Source organism: Rhinatrema bivittatum, chromosome 1 (assembly GCF_901001135.1).
Source record: "Rhinatrema bivittatum chromosome 1, aRhiBiv1.1, whole genome shotgun sequence".
In the NCBI taxonomy this organism is placed as follows: domain Eukaryota; kingdom Metazoa; phylum Chordata; class Amphibia; order Gymnophiona; family Rhinatrematidae; genus Rhinatrema; species Rhinatrema bivittatum.
The window spans coordinates 796,951,330-796,968,388 of record NC_042615.1 but is presented as its reverse complement, the minus strand read 5'-3'; the positions used below and the strand labels follow the sequence as shown (position 1 = coordinate 796,968,388).

The window sequence follows — 17,059 nt, the reverse complement described above, 5'->3', positions numbered from 1 at the left end:
CAGGAATGGCGCTATTTACCGGCAAACTGCTTATTGATCACAGGACATGTCCGCAGTCTTCTCTAAGCCCCTGTGCTTGCCAGGGACTTCGCTGCTGTCGTTCTCTGTAGGTCTCGCAGGTAAGCTGGTTCTGCCTCAGCTTTGATGGCCCGCCTCCCGTAGTGCTCTCTGGTACTGAAGGGGGCAACACCATAGGCTGCCACCCTCCACTATGCCTTACCCAGAGTGCCAGTGATGCTGGGGACACCATTGTCACACTGTCCTCTCCACTTCACTGGATTTACTGTGACGTTGACATGCAGCTTGCGCGGTTGGGACAAATTAGGCATCTGTTCCAAGGGCCTCAGTCGCTGCCAGGCGGCATTCTCTCTGGCTATGCAGTACTCAGCCACACTAGAGTTCTGCCATCTTTCGGCATGGTCTCAGCCTCCATGTCAGCCCATACTGCATAGTCCTGAGGAGCACTGGTGGGTGAGGGGTCATTACACACTCTGTGCTTGGTTGTGGAGCGGCGTGTAGCCACCGACTCAGGCACGTAGTTCTCAGTCCTCGCTGGGGCGTGGGATTTCTTCCATAAGCTCGGCACTCAGGATCATGGGTGTGCCACCATCCGTGGATGGGTTACCATGGCATGAGTCCGCTCAGTGCACTTTCGCATTGGAGGACTTCCAATTGCCCTCTTTCACCTGGGCGTTGGGGGGTGTGTGTGTGTGTGTGGATTGTTCCCTCCGGGCGGTCACAACAGGTTGTGTTCCACAGCCTTAGGATTGGCTTAGGACTGCATGCCTGGTCAGATTCTGGGGTGAGTGGACATTGTGAGAGTGGCTTCAGCATCCTCTCCTTTCTCAGCAGAGGCATATGTCTTTGCCCTCTATCATGTTCTTGTGGAACAGTCCCTGGGGCTCTGTCCCTGATAAATGTTTTTTCTCTGATCTGGCACCCCATGCATTTGAATTGGCACGACTCCTTGGAAGACAGGGCCGGGAAGCGGCATCGGTGGTCATTGGACTGTCCTCAGCTGGGGCCCCTCTGGAGATTGCAGTGGGGACCTCCCCTAACTGAGGCAGGCAGCTTGTGCTGAGTTGGTCGCGTCGGTGCCTTAGCGATCAGTCATCGTGCCTCCACTCTCCTTTGGGTGGGTTTCTAGATCCCAATCCCACTGCTTCCTTTTCCCATCTGGGAGACTTGCCTGGGTTCCAGGACAATCCTTTTGGTTCCCCTTTTGACGCCCAACTGTGCACCCCTTCGAGAGGTGTCCCTCATTCTCCATTCCCGGACAAGGGATGGCACTGCTCTGACTGGCACCAGTCCGAGAATAATTGAGAATAGCACTCTCCTTGGGCTCTCTAAGATGTAGCAGGTCTATCTATGAGGGAACCTGTCCATTGTTGCTCCCCAGTGAACCTCCAGGTTTCCTCCTGTTCAGGAATCACTTTGGAATCTGCTGGGCTTGGTGAGCATCCTCCTTAAGGATCGCTATTGTCAGTCATTTTTGCCTGCAAAACCCTCCTCTGTGTTTCCAGGAGGATCGAGATCCACGGTTTTTGTCAGAAACCCTTCTTGTACTGTCTTCCGCGATGCGCAGTTGCTTCTGTTTGCACTCACATCACTCCCCTGCTTCAGGCATCCCTGCTACGCTTGGGGATTTGTGTCTGTTATTTTCTTGACTTTCTTTGCAGAACCCAACTCTTCTCCAGCCCGGTGGGTCAGCTGCCTTTCAGGCAAAGGACGGAGGTGCTCCAGCACTGTGCGGTTTACCGCTTTGTCCCGCTCGGTGAAAAGGGAGTGGATGAGAGTCTTGATAGCATGTTCAGAAAGGAAGGGATACATTTTTTCAGTGTTACTGAGGAAGAAACAATTTGCATTATCATATAGAAGTTCTTATTTTATTTTTTTTTATTAATCCTGATATGTATGACCTTTTTGTGCATTTTGTGCATTCTTTTTTATGCTTGTTTTATTTAAAGTTCAGTAAAGAAAGCAAACATGCAAGTAGAATCACAGCGTGAGCATCATGTGCGGGTGCCTAGAGACACCTCTTGTTGTGTTACTTTTAATATCCTATAAAATATATCCCACCTGACTCTGTTGCCTAATTTACTTTGTTTTTTGAGTTTTATCTGAGCTTTTTTTTTCCAATATAAATGTACTAAAGTTCTCCTCTCTTCCAATTCTATTCATGCTACTTATCTGGTGCACTGCTCTGTGAATATTGTACAGCAATAATATATATTTCCATTCTTTTTTTTTTTTTTTTTTCGAGGTATCTCTTCATGCATTCCTTGCCTACCCCACACTGTCTTACATTTCCACCTCTACACTTTCTTCTCGGCTAACACATAAAGATTTGGTCTCCTTGCTTTTTGCCTACCTATTTTTTTTATTGTTTGTGCTTTTGTTTTTCTATCTGCTAATGCTTGGTTTTCCCATTTCTTCTTTCCTGTTCTCATTTCTCTCTGATCATTTTTTACCTTTTAAATTCTAATCTTAATGCAGTTCTTAAACTATCTTTACTGAAAACCATTCTGGTCACTTTTTAGTCTTGCTATTGTTCACCTTTCTGATATAGATGTCTACTTCCCTTATGGAGTCTCTGATTTGTTTTAACCAGTGCTCCTAAACTCCACTTAGACCTTTCTTCCCTCCTCGCCAGTACCCTCCCTGACATACTCTTCCATCTGAAGAAAGTACTTTTGTAATCTTTAAAACTTGCATCTTAAAATACACTAATTGCTAGATATTCTATTTTCTAAGGTTATTATTTTTGAAATGCTTTAAACTGCAGTCTTTGAATAACTCTGTCTTTTGGAGCAGCTGGATGAGCGTTGCAGTTTCTCATGCATGCAGAACTGAATTGGTCCCCATTGACTTTGAGATGATCAATTACGTCATGCACACTGCATAAATCTATCAGGGAAAAGTGTACTTGAGATACACTTTGTGTGTATTTTCCAGATACTGCTCCACCCCGGGGAGCAACTTTCAATCAAGATGTATATTATGATTTAAGGGAAAACTACCAGCAGCCCTGACATGAAATCATGTATACTTGTAGAAGCAATTTCAGGATAACTATGTACTTTATTTTCATCTTTCAAGGATTTATACAATAATTCACTTGAATATATCAGTTGATGTCCATTATGTCTTACTTCAGTTTAAGCCTATTGAAACAAGTCAGACAGGCCAGACCAGTGCATGCCAACCAGCAGATGGTGACAGAGATCAACAAGCTTGCTGATGTCACTCCTTATATACTTCTGCACATTATTTTATTTACATAGAATTACCTATACATTACCTGCTTTGCATGCATTACCTGCTTTGCATGCATTACTAAATTTTATGCATGCAAAGCACCTAATTTCAATGGCGGCAGTTTTTAGGACAAAATACCATGAGATATTGCGAATATTGCATGATAAACGGCATTTTATGCATGATGAAGACTATTTTTTGCATTTTAATCGCTTATCATGCCTTAGTAAATGTACTCCTTAGATTGTAAGCCCTTTGGGGATAGGGAAATACATACAATAGCTGAATATAATCTAGTTTGAAGTACCAAAAGGCAAAATATAAATTAAACATTTGTGCATCTGAGGAGTCAGTATGTAAAAAGCAAACACAGCAGAGGATCCTAGGGTAGGCAAAAGAGAGCAGCGAGAATACCTAGAGGAAGTGGTGTTTGTTCCGTGTTTATGAGATAATCACCTATATTTTTTGTTTTGGGATGTTTTATCAGTGTTTATTAGGTAAAACCTAAAATCAGAAGCACCATTGATAAATTATTGTCGCTTTTTAATGGAAAACTTGCTGAAAGTGGTGTAGAATATATTATCAAACATAAATGATCACAGTACTATAATAAAAAATGCAATAAATAGAAAAGAAAATCACAATTAAAAGTCATATAAAAAATCATAAATTAAACTCAAGTCAAGAAAAATGGCTTTAAAAATCTGAACTTTTATCCAGAATAGCCATACAATTTCTTAATAAATACTCTTTAAACCAAAATACAATAAGATGTCTAAAGATAAGTCTCATAAAAATATCTATAAGTCCCATGAAACTGTAAAAGCTATCAGACAAAAAAAAATTTGATAAGATGCTGGAAACTTAAAAAATTAGCCTTGCTGTGCAGTCTATATCTCAGTGACTGAAGTGTAACCCACCTAGAAATATCGATAGTGCAGGTTACAAACTTTTTTTTAAATAAAATATTTCGTAGAGGACAACCAGGTTGGAAGTCCTCATATGGGTGATATCAGATGGAGCCTGGTATGGAAAACCTTTGTTAAAGTTTCTTCCATGGGGTCCTTTCACTCTCTCTTTTTCCATGAAGCCTATAGATCATAGTTGAGCACTTATATCTTTTTTTTTTCACTGAAGTTCAAATTTTTTCATATTATTCTTACTTTTTGGCTGTTTGTCGTGAGGTTTTGCGGACTTAAGAACATAAGAAATTGCCATGCTGGATCAGACCAAGGGTCCATCAAGCCCAGCATCTTGTTTCCAACAGAAGCCAAAGCAGGCCACAAGAACCTGGCAATTACCCAAACACTAAGAAGATCCCATGCTACTGATGCAATTAATAGCAGTTGCTATTCCCTAAGTAAACTTAATTAAGCTTTTCTGCTTATTTGCTAAGTTTCTGTTTCCTGTCATTCTCCAGGCCTGTGGGACTATCAGTACCTTCCGTTCATAGAGTTCAAATTTGTGTTCCTTTTGTTTCACGCTGACTCATCTAGGGGGCTACAGCGGTACCCTCTGTGACAGAACCATATCTTATCGCAGACCGCCTTGTTAGGTGTATCCTGTACTTAGGAGTATCGCACAATGTCTGGTGTTGCTGCTAGTGCAGAGAAATGACCTCAAAAGGACAATGGTCCTGGTTGGATCTCATGGAACATCTATTTGAGCACCAGACGATAAATCTTATCTGCATCAGAGGCATTGACATTGAAGGACCCTGGAGTTGCACTGATAGTAGGAGGGCCTTCGACATTGAGGGTGCCATCAGGTGACCAGAGACCAGTAGGGAATCTGGAAACAAACTATTGTCTGACTTCTCTTGTTCGAAGAGGATGTCTGGTTCTACCTCTTGGACTTCTGCATTGAGGAAGACTCAGACTGAGCATCAAGGAAAGCCGAAAATACATCAGCATCACTTCCCATCGATGCATGATGCCAGGAGTGGGAATGGTCTGGTGCCTGCTGATTCTCCCTTAAGTGGCTCCACAGCAAGGAGAGCTCATTCTCTGCAAATGCTGGAGGTTCTTGACAATCTCCACTGGTTCTGGTGTTTGCCAGCGATCTTTCTCTGGAAAACACCAGAACCAGGATGTGACCACTCCTCCTGTCTCCCAATTGCTGTTAGTATTGGTGATTTTTGAGTAACAACTGGAGAAAAGGATCCAGCAGGCCATGAAAAAGGCACTGCAAGGCCTTGGTGCCAGGGCATGGAAGGCACTGAGAACGTTGATTCTTGAACAACTGTTTGACTTCCTTTATCTGCTCATCAGTGTTGTATTGTCACTGATGTCCATCTCGTCACTGGTGCCCAGAGGGGCATCGTAGACTGTGTCTGCTGACCCATTGTTGATTTCTGGCTCCTTGAGGAAAGAAGTTTGCCAATAGCATTAGGGTTTCTTGGGGTTCAGGTCCCAACTGCCACTTCCACTGGTCCATGAGCCGCTGGCTAAGGACAGAGTGCCATGAGTTCCTTTCCCTGCTGAATTTGTCAGACTCTCAGTATTTCTGGGAGAATGGCTACCATTCTGCAGATGTCTCTGAAGAGGAAATATCCATGGGTCTCCATTCCAAACTTTCTCCTCCACCAGATAGAAGGAAGTCCCCCTCCTGAGGGCTTCTCCTTTTCAGGCTTTATAAGGAAATGGCTGATATTTCATTTACATTACAGAAAGAGGAAGAGTCCAGGAATAAGATGCTGGACATCTACCCCTAAGGAAATCATGGTAGTCTTAGTTCATGAGATCCTTCGGGAGGTACTATTGAGGATATGGAAAAACCCCTTCATGTCTCTTCATAGAGGCTCCCATCAACAAGAAAGTGTACACAGGCTATCTTGTCCAAAAGGCTCCCAGATTCAAGAAGTGTCAGCTGCTGTACCAGTCTGGTAGTCACATCCACTCTTAAAAAAGCCAAGAATCCACTCATCAGTGAACTCAGGGAGGGACTCTAGAGCCATGGATACTATTGAGAGTAAGGTGTTTTAGGGTGCTGTGCTAATTTCCCGCTTAGTGGCCTACCAGCTCTTCATGAGCCAGTATATGTGGAACATTCTGAATTAGGTTCAGGAGGTGACCAAGCAGCTTTCTCAACAGGACATCCTCCAGTCACTAGTGAACAAAATTTGTTTGACCTATGAGGTTTTCGAAGTGGTATTGAGAGTCTCTGCTGTAGGATCGGAGCACAAAGACTCACCTGGCTGTATGCCTCTGATCTCTGTCTGGAAGTGCCGGAAAGACTTGCTGATGTATCATGTACTGGAGAGAAACTCTTTAGAGATAAGGTCAAGGATATGGTGGCAAAGAACTGTGTGCTTCAGCAGCTCTCTACTGCTATTCTACACCTGGCCTCCAGGAAGCTCCCAAGGTCTGGGCAGAGGAGACACTATCTTCTGCTGCCATAGTCCCAGCTCATCACATCCATCCAAAGCAGCAGAGGGTGCCTAAGTCTCATCCGGAATCCTAGTCAATTCTTGGGGCGGGGTTTTAACTGGACTGCCGAGAGCATGGCTAGAATCCCAATACGTGTGCCAGAGGATCTTCTAGTCAAGAGAAGATTATAGTTTTATGTAAACCAGTAGCCCAATATAACCTTGGACATATGGGTCTTCAACATCATCAAAAGAGGGTAGAAACTGACCCTGTTGGGCTTCCTTCCAAATCTACCCTCAAAACAATCTTGGGGTCAGAAAGTTCTTCACTCTGAGCTCTCCTCCTTGATGGCCAAAGTGGTTGAGCCTAATCCACCAAGGCAAACGAGCAGGGATTTTATTTCAAGTATTTCCTGATTCCAAAGAAAACAGGGGGACTCTGGTATCTTCCTTCCAGAGAGCTATGCTCTGAGCAGTGTTTCTATTAGATGCTCCTAGTATAAAGAGGATCTGTCTAAGGAAACATGTAATCAAGCCTTCTCTGGAGCTGCCCCTGGATTATGGAATAGTTTACCCCTGAAACTGTACCAAGAAGGTGATTATAAGATGTTTAGAAAGCTTTTGAAAACATCTATTTTAAGAGACATTTGCTGGCTGTGACTATTTTATATTGGTTTGCACACTATTTTATTATTTTACGTTGTTCAGTTTTATTGATTTTTTTCTGCTTTCATAGGTTTTGATATTTCCTGGAATCCGCCTAGAACAGTGTTTAGAAATAGGTGGCATATACATTATTGTAAATAGGTATATAAATCCTAGACCTAAGGGCCTTGAACAAGTTCAACAAAAGAAACGTTCAAGATGGTTTCCCTGGTCTCTTTAATACCCATGCTTCAAAAAGGGGACTGGCTGTGCTCTCTTGATCAGAAGGATGCTTACACACACAGGAAATATCTCTGATTTGTAGTTGGAAACTAACATTTTCAGTATCAAGTTCTGCCATTTGGGTCACTGTCTGTTCCATGTGTTTTTACAAAATGCCTAGCAGTGGTGGTTGTGCACTTAAGCAAACTGGAGCACAAATGTTTCTTTATCTGGATAATTGTCAGGTGAAGAGCACTTCTTGGGCCAGAGTCGAGGAATCAATGTGCATAACCATCCAAGTGTTGGATTTACCAGGGTTTGTCATCAACTACCCCAAAACTCACATCGGCCCATCACCTCAATTGGATTTTATCAGAGCTCTGCTAGACATGACTCAGGCAAAGGCCTTCCTTCTGCATCAAAGGGCCATCACTTTGATGGCTGCAGCAGAGGAGATTTGAATGAGTTAGCAGAAATCAATCTGGCACATGTTGAGGCTGTTGTACTTCATGGCATCAATGGTGCATGTAATTCCAATGGAACGTCTATACATGTAAAGCACTCAATGGACCTTGAGGTTTCGATGGCCACAGGCCTTGCACAATCTTCAGGACAGCATCTGGATCACCCAACTGCTCAAGGACTCACTGTCCTGGTGGCATGACAATTCCAATGTGGCCAAAGGAATCCCTTTCCAAATTTCTCTAATCAAAATTGTCCTCATGTTGAATGTGTCCAACCTGGGTTGGGGAGCTCATGCAGATGGACTCTGCACCCATAGCTCTTAGTCTGCCCAGGAAAAGCTACATTGGGTAAACTTCATGGAGCTATGGGTGATTTAATATGTTCTCTTGGCTTTCAGATATTAGTTGTCCAACAAAGTTATTCTTGTCCAGATGGACAACCAAGTGATGTATTATATCGAGCAACTAGGTACAGTCTCGTACCTTCTGTTTCAGGATGCTGGTCAGTTGTGAGTCTTGGCCATCTCTCAGTGGATGGTTCTCAACACCACTTTCCTGGCCGGAGTGGAGAACGTGTTAATGGACAGACTGAATCGGTCCTTGCAACCACATGAGTGGTTCATGAACCAGGGGGAAACAAACAGAATTTCAACCACTGGAGAACTCCAGTGTTGCATCTCTTCACATGTCATTGAAACAGGAAGGTCCCACTCTTCTGCTCTAGATTGAGCGTACATGTAAAGCTAGCTTCAGATGCTTTTGCCCTGCATTGGGGCAGGGGCCTCCTGTGCACCCTGATACCACTAGTGGCAAAGGTTTTGTTGAAGCTCAAAGAAAACAAGGGGGTCATGATTCTCATAGCCCCCTTTTGGTCTAGACAGATCTGGTTTCAACTCCTGTGGAAGATGTCCATCCATGAACTCTTCAGATGGGGTTTTTCCACAGATCTCATCTCTCAGGATCAAGGCAGATTATGCCATTCTAACTTCAAATACCTGTTACTTGCTGCTTAAATGTGGAGAGGTTGATTCTGCAACCCCTTGATCTCTTGGAAGATGTCATATATTCTTTTAGCTTCAAGAAAGGCTTCCACTAGAAAGTCCTATGGACTAAAGTAAAGGAGGTTTGTTGAGGTGTGACCAAAAGCAAAAAGTCCTAGAACCTTTATCCGGCTCTACACAAAAACTACTTGATTATCTTCTACATTTGACTGACACTGGTCTGAAAACCAACTCAGTAAGGTTTCACCTTAGTGCAATTGGTGCATACCATCATTATGTAGAAAGTAAGTCCATCTGTTGTATGGTTAATGTGGGTCTGCTTCATTTGAAGCCTCTCCTGCTCTATCAAAGGACCTCAGTGTGGCTGTGTCTCAGCTGAGCCACTGCATTCCTGTGACCGATATTACTTAACCTGGAAAGTCATATTTTTTTTTTTGGTGTGGGCATTTGATGCGCAGGCTAAGTGAGCTTCAGGCTCTCCTAACTTATCCATCTTATACCAAGTTTTTCCTTGATAGGGTGGTCTTGAGCACCCATCCTAAGTTTTTGTCTAAGATGTCTGAAGGGATCCCGCATGGATGTGTGGTACAGCTGCATGCTGTGGACGTGCCAGTGAGGCTAAATGAGTTCTAGAAACTTTGATATAATTTTCTGTGCCAAGCTCCATCAGATAGCATCACCCATGTGAGGACTGACATCCTGCTGTCCTTAGAGAACCCCTAATACAGGTAAGCAATTCTTCTTTGGGAGGGTGGGTGCAAGGAATGTTGTTGTGTTGGTCAAACGATCATAAATTGAGAATATCACCTTTCTTTTATGTGTGTTTGGAAAAATTGCCTATTTCTGATATCTGTATCTTCATATGTGCAAAATTGTGTATCATTTTATTTACTTGCCATCGTTGAAAGAATAAAGATTTTCAAACGGATTGATTACTTTTACTTTATACAAAGGCTTTAAGTAATTCACATGAATTGTAGCCATTACTGAAGGACTCAACACCTAGGTTTTCCTAGTTCTCAGATGCATTTTTTTAAAGAATATTTCTGTGCAGTTCTAGGGCAGAAGTGTAGAAGTCTGGGTCTTGTAATTATCAAGACTTTGACTAGCACTTCCAGCCTCAGTGAGAGGACCAAACGTTGCTGCCTTTTAGAGAACACTTTCTTTGCTTCAGCTGGATAATGCCTTAAAATGTTACTGAAAATCTAGAAAACAGATTTTTTTCTCATGACCTGTAAAATTTCAACCAATGTAGACTTCATGCTTCTATGTATATAAAATGGGTAGATGTTTGTTTATTTTTAATAATTAAATACTGTTTTAGAGTATTTAAAAAGTTTTAAAAACATTTCTTTATCTTTTGGTATTTTCTTCAACTTCATGTTTGTTTTTTTTTTTTTTTTTTTTTTTACTGAACGGCTAAATGATATTGTTTATCTACCCTAGAGTGTGGAGCAGGAATACATTGTTCTGACATAAATCTCATACTGTTCTTAACAATTTGCAAAGCATTAATATGCTTTTGAATTTTAATATCTTCAAGGACGGCGATGAGTCATCTCACATTTTAACAAGCTCTGAGATTGTCAAAGTTCCAGACCCTCAGATGTCTATGGTGAGTAATTTTCAGCTCAAAACCATTCATACCCTTCAATTTTCTGTTCTTTTCCTTTGATTCACATCTTCGTGCCATGAAAAAAAAATCAAGCTCTTATTACGCTCTGCGTTTCATATGCTAATGATATTTAGTCTAAATCATTCAGGAGAGGTGACGTTTGTGGTAGAATTTTTGCCTAACCTAATAAGTGGCACACTGGCAACCTGTGAGTTGAATTTACTTTTAGGACGAGAAGAAAAAGCATTTTTTAGGTATGAAAATTTTGTGAGAACAATGGAAGCTTTAACATTTTTGCATTGATTTTAAACAGCAAAAAAGTCAATAGTAGTAATAAAAGAAAGTACATATAGCGCTGCGTATGTCGTCTAGCACTATAGCAATGTTAAGTAGTAGATACTTCAAAGGAGCTTTTGGTTCAAGTTGAATTAAGTTTGAAGAACTGCATATAATTGAGCACTGTTCTCACTGTACAGTTAATATATAGATTTAGCATGGGAGTTAGTGTATCTTTATAAGAAGAGAACACTTGCTGAAGTTAATTAAGCTTTCTTGCACCAATTTTGTAAAAAGATTTTAGATTTTGAGGGATCCTGTTATATGACAGTCTTTCTTCCTTTGTGTCTTAACTCATCGTGTTTTCATGCCACCACGAATGTTTTCTACTGTATTGTGAAATTTTGTAACATTTTTTTGGAGAGTTTTGAGTTGGAAGAGTCTGTTATGCTTAATCTATTGCAAAAAAAAAAAATAATGAGGCTAAGATACTTTTAAAATTGTAGCATTGGTGAGCTTTTTTCTTGTTGGTTTGTAGGAGAATTTAGTAGAAAGTAAACATCACAAACTGGCTCGTAGCTTAAGGAGTGGGCCTTCTGATCATGATCTCAAACCTAATGCTGCTACCCGAGATCAACTCAATGTAAGTTATTCCCTTTTCTGTCATTGTTTAGGTTAGTTGATTGATTTTTGTTTTGAACCTGTGTGTGTGTATATTTATGTTATCCTTGAAAAATACATAGAAACACCAAATATGGCAGCAGAATAAGGACTGTAAGACCCCATACTGGCTGCCTAAATAGCCTCCTAGTGCAATACTATATTCCCCATTTTATTTCTGGTTTTCCATCATTTTCTGCCAAAGATCCTTTCTCCCAGGACAAGCAGGATGTTAGTCCTCACATATAGGTGACATCATCAGTTGGAGCCCTGTCACGGAATACTTTTGTCAAAGATTCTAGAACTTTGACTGGCACACTAAGCATGCCCAGCATGCCACTAACCCTGTGGCCACACGGGGTCCCCCTTCAGTCTCTTTTTTTTCTGTGCAGCAAGTTGCCTCGCGGTTAGGAGCTCTGTGAGAAATTCCTCACAACTTTCCTCACGGAAATATTTGAAGTTTACCTTCTTAAAATCACCCTCACCAGGGTCCCCCATCGCTCTCCGTTCCCTCTGGCGCTCGGTAAGTGTTTTTCCAGTGGTTTGCGGTCGGTTCCCGGCGATTTACCTCTCGGTGCCAGACGGACTGACCGTGCGCCTGCCATTTTTTTCGGCATGGTGACCGGGTTTAGAAAATGCCCCGAATATCCGAGGACCATGTCTATAACGGACCCGCACAATGCTTGCATTTTGTGCTTAGGTTGCTCGCACGACGTTCGTCGATGCCCCACTTGCGCACAAATGACCTCCAAAGGCTGGCGCGCTCGACTGGACAAGATGGAGCATTTGTTTGCGTCAAAATGTTCCGCTCCATCAACTCCAGTTCAAGTGGCATCGACCGGAGAGGATCCATCAACCTCGGAGACGCTCCGCCAGGATCATCGTGGAGCGGGTGACCGTCCGTCACCAACACCCTCGAAGGCATCGGCATCATCGTCCTCAGTGCCAGAGAAGGACCGAACCGAGCACAGAGGGAAACATTGTCACCGGCACCTATACTGCAGCGGCATCGACTTCCATCGAGCCGCCTGCGAATAGGGCCCGGGGAGAGGAGCCCCCAGTCCTCCTCTGGACCCAGGACCCTGAGGCGTTCCCCCACCGATATCGGTGCCGGGTACTGAGCCTCCACAAATCGCTGTTGAGCCTCCAGTAACACCTAGCCTGCCTCCTACCCCAGGCACAATGTTATCCATGCCAACCTTCAGGGAGGAATTGGATAGACTGGTCCAAAAGGCAGTGCTCAGTGCCCTCCGGAGCTTCAAGTCACCACTGGTGCTGACCCCCATTCCAGCGCCAGAACCAGCTCCCTCGATGTTTACACCGCTTCTCGAGCGCCTGGACACCCTCATTGGTGCCCTGCCAACTCAGCCCGTGCCATCGGACACGCTGGCATAGAGTCAACAATCGAGACCTCCGCAGGTCCAGCTTCCCATACCGGGTTCCTTGGAGGACGAAGAGGGGACTTCCGGCCCAATCCCGGCATGGGATCCACAGATGCCGGAGCCCATTCCAGGGCCATCTGGACTGTCGGTGCCTAAGCGCACCTCATTTGCCTCGGTGCCCTCAAAGCCAGTGCCGCATCTATCGATACCACCTCGACATCCATCAATGCCTTCTTGGCTCTGGAATCCTTCTTCCCTCAGAATACCGGCAAGTGAGGAAGAAACTCCCTATGATCCTTGGGAGGAGGCATCTTCGGACTCACAAGCTTCCGATGAGTTGCTCTCAGAGCCTTCAACCCCAGAAGAAAGGTGTCTATCTCCTCCTGAAGACCTCTCCTTTGCTAGCTTTGTCAAGGAGATGTCTGAAACTATCCCATTTCCATTGGTGACGGAGGAAAACGCACGCCACAAGATGCTGGAGGTCTTACAATTCGTAGATGCTCCAAAAGAGGTAATAGCAATACTAGTGCATGAAGTTCTTCTTGATCTTTTGCACCACCTGTGGGTGCAGGTACTGTTCCTCCAGTCAATAGAAAGATGGATGCTACATACCTGGTCCAGCAAGCCCCAGGATTTCAGAAAAGCCAATTGCCCCATCATTCTGTAGTAGTGGAATCAGCCCAAAAGAAGGCTAAGAGATCCCATCCACACTCCTCTGCTCCTCCTGATAAAGGAACAGAAGTCACTGGATGCATTGGGGCGCAGAGACTTTCAAGGGTCCATGTTAATAGCGTGAATAGCTGCATACCAATTATACATGACCCAATATAATAGAAATCTCTGGAAACAAGTCCAGGAATTCGCTGACACGTTACCTCAACAACATCAAGAAACCTTAACTTCCATCCTACAAAAGGGTTTGGAAGTAGGTAAACATGAGGTGAGAGCTGCTTACGACTCTTTTGAAACAGCTTCCAGAGTCTTGGCAGTGGGTATCAGTGCTAGACACTGGGCCTGGCTTAAGGCCTCAGACCCACACTCGGAAGTGCAGGACAAGCTTGCAGATCTACCATGCACAGGAAAAAACCTGTTTGGAGTCAAAATTCAAGACACAGTGGCCCAGTTAAAGGACCACCATGAAATCCTGCATCATCTGTCCACTGTCACTTCAGAGGTACCCTCTGCAGCCTGCAGGGCCATACTTAGGGACACCAGGAAACAATTTTATAGACCATGTAGGTATTATCCTCCCACTTCCTGGGCATGACCTGCTCAGGCCCCTCAAAGAGGGACATGCACGACAAACAAGAACTTCTAGAGCACAACCAGCTCCACAAGCTGGTCCTGCAACTGGATTTTGACTCCTTTCCAGAGAGCAGCAGCCGCCTTCCCCTGATCCCACAACCCAGTTTACTGGTGGGAGGCCGCCACTGCCACTTCATAACCAAGTGGCAACCGATTATAACTGACCAATGGGTACTGTCCATCATAACCCACGGTTACCGTCTGAATTTTTTAGCGGTACCCCTGCACTCTCCACCCAGTCCAGCGTGGAGCCGGGATGATCACATAACCCTTCTCAAGTCAGAACTCTCAATCCTTCTGTATGCCAGGGCCATAGAACTAGTTCCCTTGACTCAGCAAAGGAGAGGGTTCTACTCCTACTTCCTAATCCCAAAAAAGACCGGAGGCCTCCACCCTATTCTGAACCTCCATTCCTTAAACATCTTTCTTCACAAAGAATGATTCAGAATGGTGTCTCTCGGCACCATGCTCCCCCTCCTACAACAGGGGGGATTGGCTCTGCTCTCTGGACCTTCAGGATGCTTACGCCCACATAGCCATCTTCCCCCCTCATTGTAAATACCTGTGATTTGTAGTAGGTCACGGGCACTGCCAATACAGGGTACAGCCATTCGGCCTGGCCTCAGCGCCCCGAGTGTTCATGAAGGGGCGGATTTTCAGAGCCCTGCTCGCGTAAATCCGCCCAAAACCGGGCGGATTTACGCGAGCAGGGCCCTGCGCGCCGGTGAGCCTATTTTACATAGGCTCACCGGCGCGCGCAGAACCCCGGGACTCGCGTAAGTCCCGGGGTTTTCGGAGTGGGCGGGGCCGGAGCGCGCGGCGTTGCGGGGGCGTGTCAGCAGCGTTTTGGGGGCGGGTACGGGGGCGTGGCTACGGCCCGGGGGCGTGGCCGCGCCCTCCGTACCCGCCCCCAGGCCCGGTGCGCAGGAGGCCCGCTGGCGCGCGGGGATTTACGCCTCCCTCTGGGAGGCGTAAATCCCCCGACAAAGGTAGGATGGGGGTTTAGACAGGGCCGGGCGGGTGGGTTAGGTAGGGGAAGGGAGGGGAAGGTGAGGGGAGGGCAAAGGAAAGTTCCCTTCTAGGCCGCTCCGATTTCGGAGCGGCCTAGGAGGGAACGGGGGTAGGCTGTGCGGCTCGGCGCGCGCAGGCTATACGAAATCGATAGCTTTGCGCGCGCCGATCCAGGATTTTAGCCGATACGCGCGACTACGCGCGTATCTACTAAAATCCAGCGTACTTTTGTTTGCGCCTGGAGCGCAAACAAAAGTAGGCTGTTCGCGCTCGTCTGAAAATCTACCCCGAAGTGTCTAGCAGTCGTGGCTGCACACCTATGCCGCAAGGGCATCCATATCTTGATGACTGGCTCATAAAAAGCAATTTCAGGCAAGGAGCTCTCAACTCACTCGATCTCACTATCCGCCTTCTGCACTCATTGGGGTTTCTGATAAACTATCCAAAATCCCACTTGACACCGTCTCACCATCTCTCCTTTATAGGAGCAGAACTAGACACTGAAGTGGCCAAAGGGTTCTTACCCAATGACCGCGCAACCACACTTTCCAATCTTGCCAGCTTTATCCACAGTTGACAAACAGCCTCGGCTCAACAATTGCTCATATTACTAGACCACATGGCATCAACAGTCCACGTCACTCCAATGGAACGATTAACCATGAGACTAACTCAGTGGCACCAAGCCACTCAACCACTTTCGTCCCTTGTCCGTATAACCAGCCGGCTTCGTCTGTCCCTTGCTTAGTGGACACACAAAGCCAACCTACAAACAGGTCTTCCCTTCAAGCAACCGGCTCCTCAGGTGACCTTAACTACGGACACCTCCACCCTAGGTTGGGGAGCCCATGTCCAAGGCCTTCAAACCCAAGGGACTTGGACAAAAGCCGAAGCAGCCTATCAAATCAACTTTCTAGAGCTTTGAGCGACGTGGTACGCCCTTTATGCATTCAGGGACTGCCTATCCAACAAGGTCATCTTAATTCAAACAGACAACCAAGTAGCAATGTGGTACCTGAACAAACAGGGTGGCATGGGCTCTTATCTGCTCTGCCAAGAAGTGGCGCAGATTTGGGCGTGGGCCCTGTCACACTCAATTCTTCTGCGAGCCACTTACCTGGCAGGCACACAGAATGCAATGATGGGCCGCCTCAGCTAAAGTTTCCAGCCCCACGAGTGGTCTCTGGATTCATCTGTTGCGAGCAGAATCTTCCACTGGTGGGGTCAGCCGGATAACGGCCTCTTTGCATCCAGCCAGAACCGCAAAGTGGACTGATTCTGCTCTCTACTCAAGGACCGAAGAGCACCAACCATGGATGCCTTCGCCCATCCCTGGAACACAGGCCTGCTATATGCGTACCCTCCAATTCCGCTAATAAGCAAGAATCTCGTGAATCTACAACAGGACCGAGGCTTAATGATACTCATAGTTCCGTATTGACCACGCCAAGTCTGGTTTCCCATACTTCTCGACCTTTCTGTTCAGGAACCCATTCGCCTGGGCACAACGCCCAACCTCATAACACAGAATCACGGCAAGTTGTGCCACCCGAACCTCCAGACTCTATCCCTGATGGCCTGGATGTCGAAAGGTTGATACTACAGTCCCTCAACCTTTCCAGTAAAGTCTCTCAAGTCCTCGTAGCTTCATGAAAGTCTTCCACGCGGAAGTCTTACTGCTCTAAATGGAAGAGGTTTACCATGTGGTGCACACAGAAGGACCTTGATCCCTTTTCTTGCCCCCATACCACCACTCTTGGATTATCTCTGGCACCTCTCGGAATCTGGCCTACAGACTTCCTCCATATGAGTACACCTCAGTGCCATCTCTGTTTACCATCAAGGAGTAGGAG

General features: G+C 45.4%; 1 protein-coding gene across 1 annotated transcript in view; it reads left to right on the top strand.

Annotated features, from left to right (window-relative positions):
- The window catches only part of PIK3C3 (phosphatidylinositol 3-kinase catalytic subunit type 3), a 498,179-nt gene that overhangs the window by 145,440 nt on the left and 335,680 nt on the right, over positions 1-17,059 (top strand). Inside the window, 2 exon segments of the mRNA XM_029581010.1 lie at positions 10,501-10,572; positions 11,387-11,491. Of these exon segments, the coding sequence (XP_029436870.1) occupies positions 10,501-10,572; positions 11,387-11,491 (177 nt within the window).